General features: G+C 47.3%; 2 protein-coding genes across 3 annotated transcripts; both read right to left on the reverse strand.

Annotated features, from left to right (window-relative positions):
• Nucleotides 1–722: 722 nt before the first annotated feature.
• On the reverse strand, nt 723–5688 carry LOC100839513 (inactive protein kinase SELMODRAFT_444075). Of its 2 annotated transcripts, none has more exons than XM_003569264.4 (10): nt 5471–5688; nt 4340–4576; nt 4035–4174; nt 3849–3943; nt 2716–3767; nt 2344–2507; nt 2009–2085; nt 1785–1932; nt 1356–1505; nt 723–1257 (listed from the first exon to the last, which is right to left on the reverse strand). In XM_003569264.4, the coding sequence occupies exons 2-10, from the start codon at nt 4557–4559 to the stop codon at nt 1027–1029; spliced, it is 2277 nt and encodes a 758-aa protein (XP_003569312.1). In that variant the 5' UTR covers nt 4560–4576; nt 5471–5688; the 3' UTR covers nt 723–1026. The 2 variants fall into 2 exon arrangements, with proteins under 2 accessions (XP_003569312.1, XP_010231991.1); XM_010233689.3 differs by lacking the exon at nt 5471–5688 and adding an exon at nt 4742–4886 and having other exon boundaries at nt 766–1257.
• A 13962-nt stretch (nt 5689–19650) lies between these two features.
• Nucleotides 19651–21546, reverse strand: LOC104582802 (cytochrome P450 89A2). The gene has a single exon (XM_010233690.3). It carries the CDS (start codon nt 21373–21375, stop codon nt 19846–19848), a length of 1530 nt encoding a protein of 509 aa, XP_010231992.1. The 5' UTR covers nt 21376–21546; the 3' UTR covers nt 19651–19845.
• Nucleotides 21547–21787: the final 241 nt, after the last annotated feature.

A 21787-nucleotide genomic window follows, 5' to 3' on the forward strand; every position in this document is an offset into this window, starting at 1 on the left:
CGCTTTCTTCCAGTGGAGCATAAACATACATTCATTCCGAATTGAATATTCCTGCTTCTTCTTTTTTTTGCAGTTTCTTACGTTGTTGCTTTCATGTGTTCAAGTCAAAGTTTCCGTAAGTAACCAACATACAGCATCACAACCCTAAAAAAAAACATAAAGCATAGCTACTCCAGACTCCAGGTTTCAATCTATTCTGCATAGGTGCAGATATTACCAACTGCCGAAACATAGAAGTGCAGATTTTACTAGACTAAAATATACTGCAAGAATGCAAGATCCTTGAACGTAAGGGCCCTCAATTATGATTCGAAATGCACAGGTCCATGCAACATACTGCTACTATTTGTTGGTCCATGGGGATTATACAAGAAGACACTTCAGCAGTCTTTTTTTGGCAGATCCCTTCAATAGTCGTATCGATCACCACACCACTCACACTGCTAGTACATATCTCGGTCCAAGATTTTCGAGCTGCCTGCCATATGCATAAACATAACAGCTCAGGGCCCTCCTCATGTCAGTGTGAGGCAACTATTCATGCCATGTGACTTTGCTGAACACTAACCGACTATCTGTAGCACAAAACAACACAACGCCATGATTGATAGAAACAGCGTGGCAATAGCCCCCCAAGTTCAGTGCAGAGATCACATCGAGATCTGTATATTGCATGGGAACATCAGGCGGCGATTCTCATTTTGGTAATCGAGATTTTGCAATACTTACAGAACTTCTGATATTTATATTACCTTGCATTGCAGATTAATTTGCAGGTACAATGGGGTTACTGAGATTTACCCGCAGCTTTGTCATTTCAGATCACATTTCCCAGATTGATGCACAAAATAAGAGCTAACTCAGAGCTCAATATACTTGTAAACCTATTGGCATTTCTACTATACACCAGCATAAGGTAGAAGCAAAGGCTCTACGATTGCTAGAAAATAGAGGGGTAGGCTAGGAGAGGGCAAGGAATAATACATAATTGAATTGCCAAACTTCACTGGTCTTTTCGTAAGAGCATTAGTATCTGTTAGAAATGCTCTTCTTGTCTCGGTCCCAGGCAGCCCTCAAAGCGTCATAAGATTGTTTTCTTTCAACCACGCGCTGCGAATCTTGCCGAGCTGGGCTGCTGTAATCCTGATAACGCTGTTGATCGTTTGCCATTCGCCAGCTCCTGCTCCCAGAATCACTACTTGGGGCCGAAACAGAGACAGAATCGACAACCATGTCACCCTCTAGTAGGCGAAGAACCTAATAGAAAGAGAAAAGCATTAAGGATTCACATTATTCAGTTTTCCCACAGACATCTAGGAAAAATTACTTGCATGTGTAGCCGAGAGAGAACTAACATGAGACATGCGAGGCCTTGAATGAGGATCACGTCGTATGCACAGGTTTGCTGCATGCAGCATGCAACGGACCTCATTTTCGCTGTACCGGTCCCCCAAGCGTGGGTCTATAAGCTCATCAATTGCATGCTCCTCCAAGAGATGGCGTGCCTGTCATAAATTAAACCGTCATGAGCGACCAAGGCAACACAAATAAAACTACACAATTTTGAATAGCAATAATATTAATGCGGCTAATTCTGACACCCCCCAAGCAGAAGTTTATACCAGTCATAAGATGGTATCACCTTAATTGCAATTTTGCAACCAAAGCTATGACAGCATGCACGAAGATGGAGTTCGGAGACCATATGTCAGTAACACCGATCTTAAGCATACTATTTATCCGGAAAAAGCTTCTCGCCAGAAATGAGGACTTAAGAAACTCACCCATTCAGTCAGAAATTGCTGGCCCTTTGGCCGGGTAATATCAACAGCCTTGCGTCCAGTGACAAGTTCTACTAACACAACCCCAAAACTGTAGACATCAGCCTTCTCTGTTATTTGTCCACTCTGAGCATATTCTGGTGCCAGATAACTGCAAGGAGTAACAAGAATCATTTCATGTTGAAAACTGTTTTAACATGAGATATTTTGCAAATCTCAACATATACCCAAATGTGCCGATGACTCTTGTATCGACGCCCATGTCTCCATCAGGTTGCCATCGCGCCAGACCGAAATCTCCAACCTGTCAGAATATGATTGAAAAATATGCAACCCCATCATCAAATTATGAACTCGATGGGTATGCATAATATAAGATTGGATAACTGATGACTTTAAACATTAGATGCCTGTAAGATAATATCGGGGAAGTTCAAGGAAGTATGGCTTCAGCATTTTATCAGGCATGTAAACTAAACATGGTATATGGACAGACATTTAATGGGATAAACAGAGCAATAACATTTACTTTTAGATCCTAATAGGCAAGTGTTGTTCATACCAGAGGTTCAAAATCATGTGTGACGAGTATGTTGTTTGGTCTCATGTCGCGATGGATTATACAGCCAACTCTACATTCCTCATGTAGGTACCGCAAACCTCGAGCAGCACCAACAGCAATCTTCTGTCTAGCAGCCCATTCCAATGTTTCTTTATTATTACGACCTGAAATATATTTCAAGCATAGCTTAACAAAGATAGATTTATGGCAACATTACTAACGTTTGCTCCACTACTGGAACAAGACAGAACTGCAACAGGCAAGACAAGAATACAACTCTACTAAAACCAACAGTTTGCTTGCAGACAAAAAAAAGGTACATTAACATGATGCTCTTTTCTGTACATTGCAAGAGAGAGAAAATGAACATACCATAAAGATGTGAATCCAAGGATCCGTTGCAAATGTACTCGTAAACTAATAACCGCCTCCTTTCCTCAACACAGAAACCAATCAGCATCACAACATTCCGGTGTTGTGCACAACTAAGAACTTCCACCTCTGAGCAGAATTCAACATCACCCTGGGAGCTAGCAAGCTTATGCTGCTTGACAGCAATTGCCTGTCCATCAGGAAGGACACCTCGGTGAACAGATCCGAATCCACCCTCAGCCAAGAAATTTGCCTGGGAGAAACCACCGGTTGCAAGTTCGAGTTCAGCATAACTAAACCACCGAGGAGGTTTTCCAAAAACAGGTGCCTTGTGCTGACATATTGAACACAATGGAGGTGGTCCAGGAGGTGCACTCCTTGCTAATGAGACAGCATCCCTAACATTTCCTCGGAAGTTTAAATCTGATCTGCTTCTCATAGAACTAATTTCATTCAAGAGGTCCAGCTTGGAGATCTTATCAAGCAAAGTATCTGCTGTTGGGGTGCGAGTTTTTCGTGGAGGTTTTCCGAGTGATCTTGAGGCAGATCCCTGTAGAATGTCGACCATCCATGGCTCAAGTGAAAAGGCTGCTGAGGGACTCAATGTTTCACTGTCAGTATCAGAAATATTGACATCAGAATGCTGGATCTTATCCTTTTTTGCTTGTGCCTCTTTCTTCAGAGAGTCATTTGTTTCAGAAGCACTCTTCAGAGAGCCATTTGTTTCAGAAGCACAAAATGGAGATGTCCCGGGATCTGAACTTGAGACAGAGGAAGTTCCGGCTTCAGTACTTCCAAATGGCGTCTCCAAGTCTGGGCTGCTATTTGGTGTTACAGCTGGTCCTCGAACTGAACTCCGCGGCTCTTTTGCGTCAGTTGCTGTTTTACCAACAGAACTATCCAACACTGGTGGAAGTGAACAGGATCCTTTGGACTCTTTATCGGGAGATCCCACAAGATTCAGCCGGAGAACTTTAGGTTGAGAACGCTTCATGACAACAATGTTGCACTGTAACTCTTCAACACAACGTTTCTCTTCATGCTTCAATTCCCTGAGCAGCAACAGCATGGACAGCTAAGAAAATAGAAAATGAAAGAGACTAGTGTGTACAGAAGAAAATTCCAATACTTACTTATCTAGCACAACCCAGCTTGCTTGTGCTCGCTTAGACTCAGCAGCTACAATACCAGAAGGGGACCCAGAAACAACCTTAATCTTCACATTTATCTACACAAATGTCAATAGCCATAGATAAAACATGCGAGTATCAACAGGATTCCAGCAAACATCTACAGAGGCATGAACACTGAATCCAAACCTTGTTTGCGTCATAAACATCATGAAGTTTAAGCATCATTTGAGAACACAACTCTGAGATATCTGACTTCTGATCCAACATGGTCTTATGGCCACTTGCGCAATCCCCCGCAAATAGTGGAAAGCCCCAGAACTTCCTGCCTGAAATAGAGGGAAACAACGGTGCATTTAAGGCCACTGACACAAAACTCAGGGAAGCACTCAACCTGGGACTCAGGGAAGCTAATGAACAAATAAGAGAAACTTCAGTACAGCAGAAGTGCATTTTCAAAGGAAACATATGATTGCAAGGAAAGGGAACAATACCTGAGCTTTGCGATGGGATGACAACGAGGAGTATGATGTTGCCGCCGGGCTGCACAACGTGCGTCAAGGCCCAGACGATGGCCGTCTTCGAGATCTCCCTCGTGGCCGCACGCACCGCCACGACCACCTTCTCCGCAGCAGCCGGTGCGCCCTTCTCGGCCACGGCTTTCCCCTTCCTCTGCAGCAGCAGCTGCTGCTGCTTGGTAGAGCTCGCCATCATCTCCTCTCCAGCAATGCCTACAACAATTTCAGAACCTGCCTCTAAGCAGCTGCCCGAGGGAACTAGAACTCTAGAAGAAGCAACGAAAGCAAACTATAGTTGGAGTGGCAACGCCTAGTACAAACAACGCCAACAACCACCCCGAGTGCTTAAATGCAAATTGGGATAGGAGGAGCGAGTACCGAGCGACTGACAGTTGCCAGCAGAGTTCGACACCAAACTCTGTTCACAGAACCAAAAGGCAGCTAAAGACCAGTAAAGATCGCGGTAAAAGGAGGCGACCTTTCCCCGGCCCTCCAATGGGTCCCAAATTCCCGATGACCGAGCTGCTGCGGATTGAGAGAAAGATCGCCACTTTATGGCTGGCCGCAGAGGGGGCACCACTGCCTCTCCTGTGAATGTCCTCGTCACAACTGTAGCCGGGATAGGGACACGGGGAAGGGGAGAGCCCGAGGCTGGCGAGCGAGCGAGCTCGATACCGCTGTCTGAGACGAGACGACGAGACCCCGCCTCAGCTCTCCCTTGGCCAGATTGCACAGTGCCGCCTCGTCCTCCTAGCCTGCACGATTCCCAGCACGCCGTAGGAATCCCCAAATTATTGAAAAATTGTTCGAATCTTCGCAGATCTCGCCGCGCTCTCCGCCTCGAAATTGGCCTCCGCAAGTGGGACAAAAGCCGAGCCAATTTCTACAGAAATTTCCCCATTCCCAAAAATGCTAAGCCAGCGAGTAGATCTCCCGAGGAGATATTTGACTCGCATTACCTTCCACAAATGAATATCTATTCTATATACAGGAAATATTGTCCAGTCAGAGCTTCCCGTTTCCGGCCTCTCGAATCCGAACCGACGCAAAAAAGGAAAAACGCTAGCCGGGGCCTGACGGCACCGAAGGGGAAGAAGAGAAACTCACCGGAGAAGAAGGCGTGGGGCGCCCGCGGCCGACGCCGGTGACGACGACGAGGAGCTCCGCGCCGTAGTGTCGTTCTCCCCGCCGAGCGAACCCTAGCCAGGTTAGTGCGTGCGCGCGGAAGCGGACGCGCGGGTAGAGGTGGTGGACATTAAAGAGCCGAGGAGCGCAAGCAATTAAACCTCCATTGTTATGCGTGACTCCTAACCTCTTCAGCTCTTACTGCTGTCTACTCACCACACCACCGATCGCCGTCGACGGACAAATTACCTCTTCTACCCTCCTGACTTCGTCTCATTACCGGAACTGCCACCGGAACGCAAAGCATTTAAAAACTGGTCGCTGTCGCCGGTGCCCGAGCCCTCGGTCCCGTCGCTGTCCAGCGGTCAGATCCGGATCGGACGGTCCAAGCGTTCTCGCTGGAGTAAATGCGGCTCAGGGTCCTGGCTCGTGGCCGTGGGCAGGCGGTGGTCCCAGCTAACCCCGGGCGCAGTGTCCGTCGTCCGTGGTCCCGGGCCACAGGGCAGGGGCCTGACATGGTCCTGGTGGACCACGTCCACCAAAAGCCTCGCTGCGCTCACCACAGACTTCCCCCCAGGGTTGATCTGATTTCCGATCTTTGTTGCTGTTTGGCGGAAAAATTTCTCTGCCCTTTTTACAGGCTTTTCCCTCCGATGCAGCGACGCATGAGCCCAGGCCCAGCCCTTGAATAGGGTCTTATCCGTTTTTGTGTTTACCAAGTACAGGTTTTTTTTTTCGCACAAAAAAAAAACCCTCTTTTGTGGGGCGATAGGAAGCGAAAGCAGGAGAGCCTAGTGGTGCCGACTGCTACTCGTGCCTACACACCAGCCTAGATTTCAATTTCAATGGGGTTAATAAAGCTACACTAAAAAGGTGACAGGAGTACGCAGTAGTGCTACGACTAGTTCAATCTTGAACTTTGCTGCATCAGAGGTCTACTAGCGTGCAAAACGTTGCTGTCAATGGCCGTTGGATTGGGAAAGAAAATGACAAGTCTTTTCCCAGATGAGTTTAAGATGACAGGACTGCACCAAACAATTATCACGCAACAGGAAATAATTAACATCTCATTTTCAATGGGGGTATCGTGCGCGGCCGGCGACACCCAGGAGATGATTGTAGTTGGCTATGTACGTGTAGCCTGCTGCCAACCATCCAATTATCTGCATGTTTCTGTACTATGTACAAGAAAATATGTGATGAGCTCGGCTGCTGTCCTATACCACATGCAAAAGTGTCGATGTCGACAGCCAAGTGGTACGCTTGTAGACAATTCAACCGTGTACGTACCCATCCATTGTTAGATTTGTAGGTACATGCAATTAACTGTCCGCGTGTGGATCATGGATCATGATATAGGCTTGCTATCAACCGTACTGTCATGTACCGCCACTTCGCATGGCAGCAATGCACCATGACTGTACGCTCTAAATAGTAAATACTTCTTCTGTTTCATATTAATTGATGTGGATTTAGTACAAACTACTTCCTCTGATTCATAAAAAGTGTCGTCCACTCAGTATAAAATGGTCGATAGTTTTTGTGAATCGGCGAGAGTATAAATCTACATGCCAATGTACTGATCATTTTGCTTAATATTGTGTGTGGTCGATGACCATCATTTTGGCACGATTTAGCAAGAGGTCACTTGCTAAGCTAAAAACAAAACTGAAACTCTAGGTGCATATGTCTACGCCTGCCTTCCCATCCCATACTCGCTCCGGTATGTGGTGCACCTAGGGTTGGCAGAGAGTGTGCGGGGTTGTGTGTGTCTCGCGAATTCCTTGAGACCCGGCAAACTTTGCAGGGTTTTTGGCAAATCCCTTGGGTTTCGGTTGGTTTTCGTGCTTGTTCGTGTGGTTTCAGATCGGACTCTTTCAATCTAAGATTCTCATCTTTAGTGGTTGTTGCTCTGTTGCGCTGGTACTTTGGAGACTTATAGCAAGGTGACTACCCAACTGTCTACTACCGCGGAGGAAATTGCACAATCCACCATACATTGGGGACGTAGTTGCGCAAAACACCATCTCGACGTAATTTTTGCACTTTTCACCGGTTGTTGGTCTAATTAGTTGCGGCTAGGTCCTAATGGACTGTTTGGCCACTTAACAGAGTTTCTGACGTGTGGGTCCCACTAGTCAGCGCCAACGTGGCGAAACCCACTTGCCACCTCACTGCCACGCTGGACCGGGTCCGCCCATGCGGCCGCACGAGAAGCTGCGTCGGAGGTCAGCCAAATCCATGGCGAGCCGGTGGCGGCAGTTGGCGCGGGTACGCCGCGCCAGGCACGAGGGCATCGTGGTCTCGCTGCCCATGGCTTCCTGCCGCACCGCGTCCCGTGGTCAGGCACACACCCGCGCGTCCAACCGCCTCCGTCGTGGCACCCGCGCGTCCAGCCGCCTCCGTCGTGGCCTGCGGTCCTGCGTGCCGCTGCCATGCGCCACACTAGCATCTTCGGCCGCCTCTGTCGCCGCCTGCAGCCATGCACGCCGCCGCCCGACGCAGCGGCCGCGTCTCCAGCCGCCTTCGACGCGACCCGCGTCCATGGGCGCCGCCTCGTCCTGAGGCCATGGGCGTCGGGCCGCCGCGTGTCCAGCCCACCTCCGTCGTTGCATGCTCCTGCGAAGAGCCTAAGGAAGGGGAAAGATTTGGAGAGTATTAATGGGCTGTGATCTTCATTAATATTCCCAGAAAATTTGACATGTTGTGTTTGTAATCTTAGAGAATTTGACATGGCACACAACATATTTGAACAAATATCAGATAGTTCCAAAATATGATAAATATGGCACACAACATCCAAGTACGTGCCATATGTCCATTACAAGCATCATCAAGTATCATACAAACCAAAATACATTGTGCCGACAATAGATTCAAGCGTCAGTTTGTGCCCTATTGCCATTACAAACACCATCAGTCACAGGACATCAATACAACAATAGAAGCTTGATCATTCTTGCTGGGAAGTGCAAGACTCCTGAGTGTCGTGGCCAAGACCAGCTGTGAAATATGAGTACAACCGGCTGTTTTCGTATCCACGAGGGGTTGTCTTATCATGCCGTCGAGGAGGAGCTGGTGCTGCATTAGCATGCTGTCGAGGAGGAGCTGGTGCTGCATTAGCATGCTGTCGAGGAGGAGCGGGTGCTGCTGTAGCATGCTGTCGAGGAGGAGGAGCACCTGCAGCATGCTGGGGAGGAGGAGGAGAAGCTGCAGCAGACCGGTGAGGAGGAGGAGCACCTGCAGCATGCTGTCGAGGAGGAGGAGCAGCTGCAGCATGCCGGTGAGGAGGAGGAGGAGCTGTAGCTTCCTGTGGATGCGTTCTCACAGTCTAAAAAATACAACATTAAAACAACATTTAGTAGTTTAAATAAGAGCTGCCATGTTTTAGGAAGATAACAAAATACCTTGTGCCCTGCTTTTCTTGCTGCCAAGTGTGGTTTGAGTGGTTGCCTACAATTAGTGTACCTATAGCCCTGTGTCTTGCAATTTGAGCACTTGATACTTGTCATTCTGTTCTGAACAGTTGGCTGTGATGATTCATGTGGCCCTCGATGCCTCTTCTTCTGTTTTCTTCCACGTTTAGTTGCATACTGTGGTGGGTCGATGTCACATGTAGCTGTCTTGGTCCATCCATGCTTTCCTGGTACTGGATATATGAGGTTTTTGTATGTCTCCTTGTACATGGGCTTCTTAAAGAACTCACTAACAAAATCCTCAGGGAATTGTTTGGATTTATGAATGGCACATATGGCGTGTCTGCAAGGTATGCCCGTGAGGTCCCATTTGAAGCAACCACATGTCCTCTCAGCCAAATTGACCTTATAAGTCCTATCAAACCCAGTAACTTGCCATAAATCCTTCTTTGCACATACACCATCACACCATCTAGCCCTTTTCTTTTCCCACTCTAATCTCTCCACATAAGTTGGAGTAATCTTCCATTGGGCACTTTCCACCCCTTCCCTCTTGGATGCAAATCTGGCCATGAGTTTGGTTCTAATTGAATCGATCATGGTTACTATTGGCTTGTCCCTAACATTGTTTATGTAGCTGTTAAACACCTCACTTAGGTTATTAACAACATGATTTGTTTTGCAATTAGCATCCAATGCATGTCTTGCCCAATGCCTAGGAGGTATCTTACACATCTACTCCCATGCACCCTCATCAGCCCTTTTCAGCTCTGCCATTGCTCGGTCATAGTCATACTTATCAAAAGCATATGCAGCACGATCAACTAGTAGTTTCAAATCCCCACTCTTGTACCCAGCAGACATAAAATTAGCATAGATGTGCCTAAGGCAATACCTATGGGGAGAGTCAGGGAATACCATATGAACTGCGGTTAGAAGACCTTTTTGCCTATCTGACATGAACGTGTACTTCCCATGCTGTCCAGCAGTACCACCAAGAGCATACTTCAGCTGAGTTAAAAACCATGACCATGAAGCAGTGCCTTCTGATCCAACAACACCAAATGCTATGGGATAAAGATTGTTATTGCCATCTCTTGCTGTTGCACCAAGGACTTGAGCTCCATTTCCCAATTTCATAAAACGTCCATCAATACCTGCAACACAAGAGTGAAAAGATGGCTTAGTAAATGATATTAATTTTATATGACCGAATCAAAGAGAGTTTATGTTTGTGTACCAATAAAGGGCCTGCATCCATTCTTGAAACCTTCAAGTTGTGCATGTAAACCAAAGAAGAGACCATGAAACCTTGGGTTTTGCTGGGGATCACCAATTGGCATGGTAGTTGAAACACTGCATCTAGAGCCAACATTCTTCTCCATCACAGTTTGCATGTAATCTTTTATACAAGCATACTGCAGATCTGCATCTCCTTGGACAGCTTCAAGAGTTTTATTCTTGCTCCTATATGCCATGTGCCATGTGCTTTGATATTTCAATCCCATGCTCTCTCTTGATTGTGTCTTTTATAACTGAGATATTTATGCTTGGGTCACTCCTTATCAAATCTTCATACTTCTTGGCGATCCATGAGCTATTGATCCTTGTGGTTTCAGTAGTTGTGCCACAAGTGTGAGGCAGGTTCAGCTGCCTTATGCAATGTGTGTTTTCTCCTTTTATCACAGATGAATACATCGTGAAAGCACATGTCCCATTGGAGCTGCAACAAACTATGACCCTGTCTTGATTATTCTTCAGATAAGTGAAGTTCCTGTTGTATGCTATGTGATACTCCTCCAATGCCTTCCTAACTTGTCTCCCATGAAGGAAGCACATTTTCAACTCTAGCTGCTCGTGTGCATTCTTTTTGTTCTCATCATAGTACACCCTGTCCTTGAGTGGCTTTGCTCTGCTTTTCTTCTTCAAAACACATCTATTGGATATAAACTCAACACCATCATCATCACTTGAATCAGATATGCCTTTCAGTTCATCACTAATCACAAATGCATCTTCCTTTGTGCCCCCAGCAATCCTTTTCTTCAACTCTCGAGCTTTAGTTGCATTGGCCTTTGAATCTGCCCTCCTTGCTGCCCTATGCATTGCTGCCTTGCTAATTTCATCCACATTTTCCTCTTGATCTTCATCACCATCCTTGCAGGGAAGAGTTCAGGCTCTAGTTCAATTTGGACATCAACATCAGCATTTGCAGAATCATCACTGCAATAATCATCACAACCCATGTCCTGATTTAGATCAAATGTTTGCCTATCAGACCCATGGAAATTGCAGTCCTTGTTCGGGTCAACCTGGTTGTCCATTTGCCAATCCATATTCAAATCAAATTGACTATTCATTGGCCAATCTACATGAACTGGCCTTGGCTCTTCAAAAAAGCAATCAGATGGCCACTCCATGGTGTACTCGGTAAGATCCTCTTTTCTACGAATATAAAAATCACATAAGCAATCCTATTTACCACACAGGTTCTGAAATATATTCCCAATTTGACCCAAAAATAAACCAAAAAAACCAAACTGCTAGCCCAGATCCTAAAACTTCAATTTTCCCCCAACCTACTGGACCCGGTCATAATCTGCTACCAAAATCGAGCACACTGCTGGAGTAATACCAACTACACACCCCCAATTTCATGGTTCTGCACAGAATATACGTCGATCAACAGCAATTTCTGAAACCTCAAAAACTAGGGTTCTTCGCGGGTAGACCAAACCAGGTCCTCCTCAACCGAAAGGGACAGAGGAATGGGTGCGGGGATGGAAACGATGTACCTGACGCCGACGAAGAAGCCTTCTCCAGCGTCCATCGTCGGCGTGCCTTCCTGCCGCCGCCGTCGTTGCTCGACCTCCCGCCGCCTCCTCCAGCTCGGGTTCGATGGAGGGAGGAGAGAATGAATACGGCTCCTTCTGACAGTGAATCGGACGAGCTCCTTTTATTTGCTTCAGTCCGGGTCCAGACCCATTCCAGCGTGGCGGTGAGGTGGCAAGTGGGCTTCGCCACGTTGGCGCTGACTAGTGGGACTCACAAGTCAGAAACTCTGTCAAGTGGCCAAACAGTCCATTAGGACCTACCTGCAACTAATTAGACCAACAACCGGTGAAAAGTGCAAAAATTACATCGAGATGGTGTTTTGCGCAACTACGTCCCCAATGTATGGTGGATTGTGCAATTTCCTCACTACTGCGTGCTCTTTTTGGCGAGATCTGTTTTTCTCTCTTTTGACTGTATGCATTAATTTTCTTAGTTTTCAATTAAGCATTAGTTTCTTTGTACGCATTAAGACATTTTTGCTTTGATACCAGTATTATGTTTTGCTATTAGTGTTTCATCTTTAATACTAGCGTTTTTTTAGCAATAAACCTACATTTACTATCTATTTATTTTGTATGTCTTGATTATATCATTTCCAAAAGATGCCTTCCAATTGTGGACGGAGGAAATACCGTAACATTTACGTGTTTTTGTACGTCCTCGCTCTTAGTTATAGTTAAGTCGATTCCTCCATCATTGGATATGGTTTTTATTTTTAAGATTCGGAATGAACGATGGAAACAGAGGAATGAATAGCGTCCAATTACTAATCAGACGGCTCAAATTCGTCCACTAAGCCTTGTGCTTATAAATCAGAGGTCGAGACATAGCCACACGCTGATAAAGATGCATGTTCCTTTGAAAAATAATAATCAAGGAGCACTTCCATATCCATGTCTTCTTCAGAAACCAAACAAGCGGATTTGCAGATGAACTCGAATGACCCGAAGCATGGCATGGTCGATCATCGATTCATTACCCAAGTCCAACGCATCTACATGTACGGGGGGCGGTAAACACCTGGGTACTCCTACATCAATCAGAGTTGTCCCGCCGCAGAGGTGAAAACCCAACCCAACGAGGAACAAGAGACAAGAACATCAATCAAATCTAACCTGTCCAAAAAGGACATGCCCGAGTCAGTCTACGGAGCGAGTGAGCTCCGCCCCTTTTCAGTTTGGCCTTTCTTTTGGCTGATGACGAGCGAGCAGCCTCTCGTATATAGGAAGCGCAGACACGGCACAGCGGGCACGTACCGCTGGCTGCTTCACCATATTCTCCGGCTGGGTGCCCAGACGACATCGTCACAGTCCCTTCCCCTGCCCGTGCGTGCTGACGTGCGTGGTTCTCCCCGCTCGTGAGAAACATCAATCCAAAAGCCAATGGCAAGGAACGCCTCTCTCCATAGTGTTGATCTTATCGTTTCAACTTCACATCCACTTCAAATTCAGTCTATATTATATGCGTGTGAATTTTTTTATAAAGAGGCGTCTTATTCGTCAGTGATGACGGTATTCGTGAGTGAGTACACTTATGTGATGTGCGGCCATGACGGACTGCCGGCCGGTGCCGTGATTGCCGTTCGAGCGGGCCGTAGCCCGTAGATGGAGTAAGTAGTACTCCTACCCCGTATCCGTAGTAAAAGAATGGCCGGGACCGAATCGTGCACGTACGAGGCACCCTTAAATTAAACCTGAATCACCCGCTTCCCGCGCGGCCGGCATGCGAGCAGAGCAGCCCAACGGCAAAGTGGCATTCCGGTAAATAACTCCAGCAGACATGGGCGGTTACCCGGCGTAGCATTTCCTGCAGTTTGAACGAGAAGCGAGGAGGCCCCACATGGCCGGACGCCGCGTTCCGGAGTCGCCGTCACGTCCAGTTCCGCCATAAGTGCCGTCGCCGTACATAATGTTGCCGTCGTGGTTGGCGCGCCAGCCGCGGGTCGGGAACAAGATTTTTCCTCCTGGAACTGAATGCGAGGCCTTTGCTTGCTTCCGTGGCACGATAAATCAATCGAGGAAGGACGTGGCCGCCCTGAATTACGAGGTCGGGTTGGTTAATTATTGTGGCCTTTTTGTCCTTGGAGCTTGGACGCTGGGACACAGCCTTTGGTCCTTCGGTCTGGCAAACTGATGTGCGTGCCCCTGTCCTGCATCATGTCCTCTGCTCTTGTGTGATTTTCAAAAGGGAAATAGGACACGTCCTGTGTCCTTTCCTCCCTCGTTCAAATACTTGCGGTTGTTGATTGTCCAACATGAATGTACTACCTCAAACCCAAATGGCATGCCTAGCGCCAGTTCAAATCACGCTTAAGTCGCCACTGCATCTCCCTGGCACGGGGATCCGGGCGAAACGAGAAGGAAAGAGCCAAATGTACTCGAGAGGATTAAAAAATGACAAGAAGGTGACTTTGTCACCACTCTGGAGCAGCCGGCCGGGGAGAAGCGGAAGCTGACAATAATTGAGCATTTCCAGAACGCTGCGCCACTCCAAAAACGTGCCCACGCCATTAATTAACGTCGAGTACTCCGACCGACTAATCAATCCGGTCGATAGATTAATCAGTTCCCGGCCCCTGTCGCTCGCTCAGACACGCGCGCCACACCACCGTAGGGCGTACTAGTACTCCGTAGTAGGCTGCTGCGTCCAAAGCCCGGTTTTGTCCGCGACCGGTGGTGCTTGAAAAGGCGGCCGTTTTTCCAGAACTCTGCCCGATCTCTCGTCTCTCGTGTGCCGTGCGCGCGCCGGATTTGGGGCTCGGGTCGGGTGGACTTGCTGCTGTTCTACGGCGGGCGGGCTGGTGTTTTCGCTTGGGTTCGGGAGCCAGCGGGGAGTGAAGCGCGGCACGTGTCTCGGCTATGGCTCGCCTTTCCGTGCTTCTGCGTGGACCACCGGGGTTTTTTTGGGATAGGGAACGGACACTCGCCACTCGGACAGGGCGCGTGTGTGTGAGAGTCGCGCGCTTGCCTTTTTCGCGTGATTTGATTGTCGGAGTAAAAGTTTTTTGTCTGGTTTACCAGCCTTGTTTGTTGCCCAGTTCGTGTCCATCCATGCATCCCTGTGGTTGGTTTGTCCGTTACGTAGAGTGGCCAGGTAGCAAATGGACAGGTCGCTTTCACAGGGCTGCAAACATGGATCCTTTACTAAGCGTGCACATGTATAGACATCTTGTTTTTTGAGGGTGACAAAGATGGATTACATTTATTTATAGGAGAAGTTTCCATTGCTATGAGTAGTGCGCGCTCGATCGATCCTCCCCTGGGATACATAGGAGAGAGACGGAGAAAATAAATTAGCCTGTTGTTGTCTTGAAATAGAGAACAGGTTATCCATGCACGTGAGCTCTCTCGCCGCGCAGTCAGTAGCGCGAGTAGAGAATTACTACGAGTACCTGGCATTCCAAATGAAGGAACGTAGTAGCACTATTCTATCTTCCATTTTAAATTAGTCACAACACTGTCTGCACATATAGTCAAATTTGAGCGGGCAAAGCAGGAGCTAGCAGATAAACACGTCCTCTGCGCACCACCGGCGCCCGTGAAGATCACTTGGAACCGCACACTACATTAAAACCCTGCACTTTTACCCTCCTGACTCCAGAGTCGACGGAGCGCAAACTAATAATGAGCACGTACGGGGGCCAAACCAGACCCATGCATGGTCCTCTGGAATTATGGCGTACGTGGTGGTTCTGCCCGGCCAAAACATGCTGCTAGTGGTACTGAATTGCTATCTCCTGGTCCATGGCTCGGCGGCACCATATTGCACATTGTACTGCGTTACTAGTACATCGGAGGGACCATGCATGGAATCTGCCCAGAGGCTAATGGAACACACGCATGGTGGTGTCGATCTCGGCGTCTCTCGCTGGTTGCGTTTCTTGCACGGTCTAACCGCCCGGACCTGGCCGTTGGGATCCCATTTCCCTTCCCTAGCTCTTTATGTTGGAGTTGTGTGGAGGTACATTATTTGGCTTGGAGTAGCTAGCTTGGTCAATATCATCTCATTGAATTTTACAACAAGCGTTTCAGGTCCGGCACAGGGGGGAAACGTTATAAAGTTCTGCGAAGAAACGGTAAATTCATTGATGGTCCTAGGATCCCAGCTACACATCTGCTGGCTTTAATGTGTTGCTCACAGTAGACTGTCAGTACATATATGCAGGGCCTGATCCTGAACATGCATATGTCTACTTGCAGCCTTAAAAACGGCCAAAGATAAACGACGACATGCTAGCTACTACGATCGAGTACATCGCGCATATCGCCTATCGTGTATCTTCGCCACGAAGGAGTCGGCCGGTCTGGTCAGCGCGGCCGGGTATTTTGCCGGACGCGATTCACTTATTAATTCCCTTTTTATATTCGCATACATGATAGAGTATACTTCCTGATCAATATCATATATTAACTCAAATTTGTCCATATATGAATGCATCTATGTTTAAAAAACGTCTATATATATGTAATAGAAAATCACTTAATATGAGATGGAGTGACCATATGTTTGTGATGGACGCTTGGAAAAACTAGAAGAACTTGGATAGAGATGGAACAACCGGGAAATTAGCATGATAGCTAGCCAATGCTTTGGCATAGATGTACCGTCGACCGTCGTTGTCGCGGGCTCGCGGCACAGTGCGCATGACTGTATGGCCATGAGGATGGCACGTGCAAAGATGCCGCGGAATTCATGACGGAAGGAGGGTAGCTGCCTCGTGGATTTTGCACGTTATCGCACCACCACGCTGCAATTTAAAGCCAATCATATATGTCTATGTGTTCTCACAAATAGGTGCAGAAGCAGAAGCAGAACCAAGCTAATGATTGCCGTCAATTTTAGCTGACACGGACGGGAGGGATATAAATTGATCTGTCAACGATAGGCCCATATATCTACATTCTTGTCCGGTTTCCACTATTAGAATAAACTCAAGTTTTGGTTCGAAACTAATGAACAAAGCTTCAACATGCCTGTCGCTTAATGCAACAAGAACACATACCAGCAAACAACCAAAAGCGAGAAGTGTTTATCAAGAAGATGTGTCTGTATCACTGAGAAATGATGAACAGCAGCAGTTCGATCTCCCGCTTTTTCATTCCCATTTTCTGTGTGGGCTTGTTTATTTGCTCATCCTGGCTGGGCTTTCATGTGGGCTTTTAAGCTCAGATTGAAAGGCTAACGAAAAAATAAATAGGAAATCATAAAATGCCCAGCTAGTAATAACTGCCCTAAAAACCTGATAGAAAGTTACATGGGCCAAGACGGACATGCATCCCAGTGTCTCCGAGCTAGACATTTTTTTCCGTGTATCGAATTAATTACCACGTGAAAGCATATAACTATTTCTAATTTATACGAAAAAATAATCTACAGAAAAAGGATAAATTGAAAAAAGTGTTGTGCATATATTATTTGTCAAATGTCGTTTTGAACATATAATTGGAACCCACAGAAATAAAAATGTAGAAAATTGACAACCAAATTTTTGATGGTATGGAAAATATTATTTTAGAGTTTAGATTAATATAGTCATGCCAGCCGTCATCCGAAACACCAACAAAAAGCAGCATGAAAGAAAGAACAACAAAAAGTCGGTTGAATTTTAATCATAGAAACACATATATTACCCTAATTATGCAACATTGGAACACAAATAATCTAACCACATGTGCGCTCGATGAATATTATATGTAAGGCATGAAAGCGAAACATATAAATTGAGAAATAAAGTAAAAAAGTAAACTGAAAAGATATCTCAGTTTCACATCAAAAGTCTTAATGTGCAACTCATTTCCTGGGAAAAAAAATTAAATGGCACGACAAAGGTGATTTGCAACTAACCCAAAAGAACTTTCGGTTACACATACAAATGTCTTAAGGTGCAACTCACTCTAAAAATAAATAAAGTGCACATCAAAGGAGGTGGTGATGTGCAACTCATCAATCAAAACGCAATTCACACCAAAAGTCTTTATGTGTAACTCACTCCCTAAAAAAAACTAAATTGCATATTGAACGTCTTGATGTGCAACTCATCGTTAAAATCAATTAAATTGCATATCAAAAGAGGTGATGTGTAACTTGCCCACAAAAAACTCAATTGGACACCAGGAGTCATGTAGTGCAACTCAATCCCCCAAAAAAAAATCAAATGGCAGACCAAGAGTCTTAATCTCCGAAAAAGTTATACTAGAAGATTGTTCTCTTTAAAGCTCACATCAACAACCGTGAGTAACAATAATGAATATTCTTTAAGAAAGCCGAGAATAAAATTACAATAAGATATTGCAAAAAAAATTGAGGGAAAGTTATTGTAATTTTAATCTGTTGGTAATAAAGTAAGCCATGTAAGCATCAGGAATCTATAACTATAAAGTTGATCCCCACTAAGAGTCATTTAATGTTTCCAAGCTCAACATGCAAAGTGTCCACATCATCAAGTTTATTAATTCCCACTAAACTTAACATGCAAGCCATGTCATCAAGTTGATTTCCACTCAGATTTATTTAACAATGTTTGCAAGCGCCTCAACATGCAAAGTGTCCACATCATTAAGTTGATCCCACTACGCTCAACATACAGAGTTTCCACGTCATAAAATTGATTTCCATTAAGATTCATTTGAACAACATGCAGATTGTCCTTTGTGTGCGACAAAAACATAATTTTTCTATTTATCTCAAGGCACTCTCATCAAAACATTTTACCTCAAACTTCACCCAACTCACCAAACCATGTACTCTCTACTCTCAGGTCTCATCATTTTGGCATGAGAAACTCATAATAAATGTATGTGTATAATTCCAAGATGAGGGATACTAAACCACCATCGGTGTGTCTAACTTTTAAAACCATGTCTTCTCATGCTCACATCTCAAACCAAATACCGTGTGATCGTCCATTTGTCAACATAGATTGCATGAAAAATTAGATGCCACACCTCCAAGTATTTCTTCCGAAACTCGGAGCAACAACAATGTAGTTCAACCTAAATATTTTTGTATTTTCAGTCACACGGGAAATTAGTCCCGAAGATAATCAATTTTGAATACCATACAAACACATTTACGTTATCTCTGAAGTCATTGATATCGTGAGTTTCAATATTCCTATATTCTTTATTTTGCTTCATTACAATCTATTTTTGTTTCACGTAGGGCAACGAATTGCTTTTGAGGCCCGCAGCAACGCGCAGGGTATGCACTAGTAATTTAAGATAAACATGCACATATATATACAAGATAAACATGCCTAAAGAAAAATAACACAAACATGACATCAAATAGAAAAATAAAAAATAGTTCTACCATAGATAAACACACGTTATTAAATTTGAAGGTAGATGATAACAAAGTTTTTTTTGCGTGTAGATAATAACAAAAAAATTCACCATCGAGGTTGCATTTTTTTTCTGGCCTTCCTTCTCGCGCGCCTGGGCGGGCTACATGGGTCTTGCCCAGAGGCTCGTCTTCCGGGCTTCCGGCCGCCTGCGCTCCTCCTGCTCTCCTCGCGCATGGGCCTTGTCCCTTGTGCCCTTGTGCTAGTGCATACGAATTCTCTTCCCGAGAAAAAGATAAAGTTATGTATGGTGCATCCGTCTCTGCCCTGCATTTGTTGCCGCCTGCGGGCGCTGCTTTTGTTCAGCAGTACTAGTGTAGCAGAGGGCGTGTTAAATTGGTCTAAAAAAGCTCAGGTATCGTTAATCCAGCGAACGCGCTCAGGGGAACACGGGCTGATGCAGCACCCGATTCAACAAGGAGCCCAGCCTGTTATACACTGTTCGGCTGGAATTCTGCCATCAGCAGATAGCACGCGAGGGACAGCGCCGAGATATCAAAACCAATCCCGCAACACGTGTAACAACGTCTCTTTATAGGATGAAGTAAAATACTTTTGCTAATAAGGAGTAGCAAATATGGGTTTGTTCTGGTACTATATATCTTAAGCTCAACATGTATTAACATAAATATGTTCTGTACAATTTATTTCCCAAGATCACCTTGCCTGATCAGTGATCAGTAGTTGATTTTTCTGAATATATCTGATTCTTATAGAACAGAGTCTCACCACTAGTGCTAGCTAATAGTATTGCAGTAACACGATCAAGTCCTTGGGATGACGCGAGCGCGGAGAGGATGCTTCATGACGGTGGTGAAATCCAGCTCCTCGGCCAAGTCCACCTCCTCCGCCGGCAGCCACTCGAGCTCCCTCACCAGGCTGCCGATCAAGTACTCGACGTGGTGGATGCCCAGCGTGTACCCGGGGCACATCCTACGGCCGGCGCCGAAGGGCATCATCCTGATCTCCCTGCTCCCCGTCACGTCCACGCCGTGCCCCTCGCCGCCCTCAATGAACCGTTCCGGCCGGAACTCCCGCGCCGCCGACCACGCCTCCTCGTCGCGCCCGAAGTCGGCCACCAGGAAGTTGACCTCCGCGCCCTTGGGCACGGCGTGGCCGCCGATCTCGGCGCCGTGGCCCTGCACCCCGTGCGGGAGGAGGAAGTGGCCCGGCGGGTGCAGCCGCAGCCCTTCCAGCACCACGGCCTTCAGGTACGGCATGGCCTCCAGGTCGCCGTCACTGAGCTCCTCCGGCTTGGCCTTCACCTCCTCGTACACCTTGGCCTGCTTGTCCGGGTGGCTCACCAGCTCCGCCATGATCCACTCCAGCGCGGTCACCGTGGTGTCCGTCCCGGCGTTCAGGAACTCGGAGCAGAGGCTGACCACCTCGGAGTCCGTCAGCGCCCGGCCGCCTTCCTCGGCCACGCGCAGCGCGAGGAGGGAGTCGGCGTAGCACGGCGGGCCGCCGTCGGCAAGGTCTCGCCGCTCTCGCCTGGCGTGGATCAGCGGGAGGAAGATCTCGTCCTGCCTCCGGCGCACGGCCACGTACCCCTCCCACCGCGCCCGGAAGAGCCTCTTGGTGATCCTCGGGAAGAAGGAGAAGATCGGGAAGCTGGTGATGGAGCGGAGGATGCTCAGCTGCAGCTCCTGGACCTCCTCGATTGCCGCCGGTGAAAGCGTGGCGCCGAGGCTCATTTGCAGGAGGAGCTCGAACATCGCGCGCCGGAACGCCCGCCTCACGGTGACAACCCCGTCGGCATCGTTTCTGCTACTCGTGCTGAGGTCGCCGAGGAGCGCGTCGCGCGCGCGGCGCCTGGCGGGCGCGAAGAGCGCGACGCGGGACGGGTGCAGGGCCTCGGCGGCGAGGTTGCGGCGGACGAGGCGCCAGTAGGCACCGTAGGGTGAGGTGCTGATGTCGCGGGCGCCCGAGGTGAAGAGGCGGCCGGGCTCGGCGAGCGGCGGGCGGTCCGCGAAGGCCGCGCCGCCCTGGACCAGCACGCGGTGGGCCACCCCTCTGTCGGCGACGAAGATGAGCGTGCGGTTGAAGAGGCGGACGGAGATGACTGGCCCGTGGCGCGCGTGCAGGTCGCGGAGGAGCGGGCCCAGGTGGAAGATGGACCGCCGGAGGGCCAGGAACCTGGCCAGGAAGAGCAGCCCCGGCGGGCCCGGAGGAAGCCCCTTGTTCGTCTTCTTCGTCCTGCCGCCTCCTTGACGGGTACGGTTGTGGAGAAAGAAGAGGAGGGTGGCGAGCAGGAGGAGCGATGTCCATGGCCAGGCGGTGGCGAGCTCCATCATTGCAGCTCTGATCAGTTCTGACTTCTGACTGCGCGCGAGTGAGATTTCTGTTTATCTGCATTTAGGGATAAGCACCCAAATTATCCAATTATCTATGCTTAAGTAGACTCTTTAGTTGTCGTAGAGAATATATTATAGGAGTAGTACGTGTTGTCACATTCACTGATATTTGAAAGCTTTTCTTCTTCTTCCTTCTCACCGGGGTTAGCATACTGGTCAAGCACCCCTTAACAAGTCGAAGAAAAAAGTGGAAATTTGTATCATCATACCCAAGCACGGTAGTGATCACTTAAACTACTCTAACAGTGATTCCTGGCCTTTTTGTATATAGGCTCGTCAAAGTTTCAAATGAAGATATAATTGTTTAGAATCATGGGGTATATTAGTCGCATGTGCAAGGTTGACATTGCAC

This window comes from Brachypodium distachyon, chromosome 2 (assembly GCF_000005505.3).
Source record: "Brachypodium distachyon strain Bd21 chromosome 2, Brachypodium_distachyon_v3.0, whole genome shotgun sequence".
Taxonomy (NCBI): domain Eukaryota; kingdom Viridiplantae; phylum Streptophyta; class Magnoliopsida; order Poales; family Poaceae; genus Brachypodium; species Brachypodium distachyon.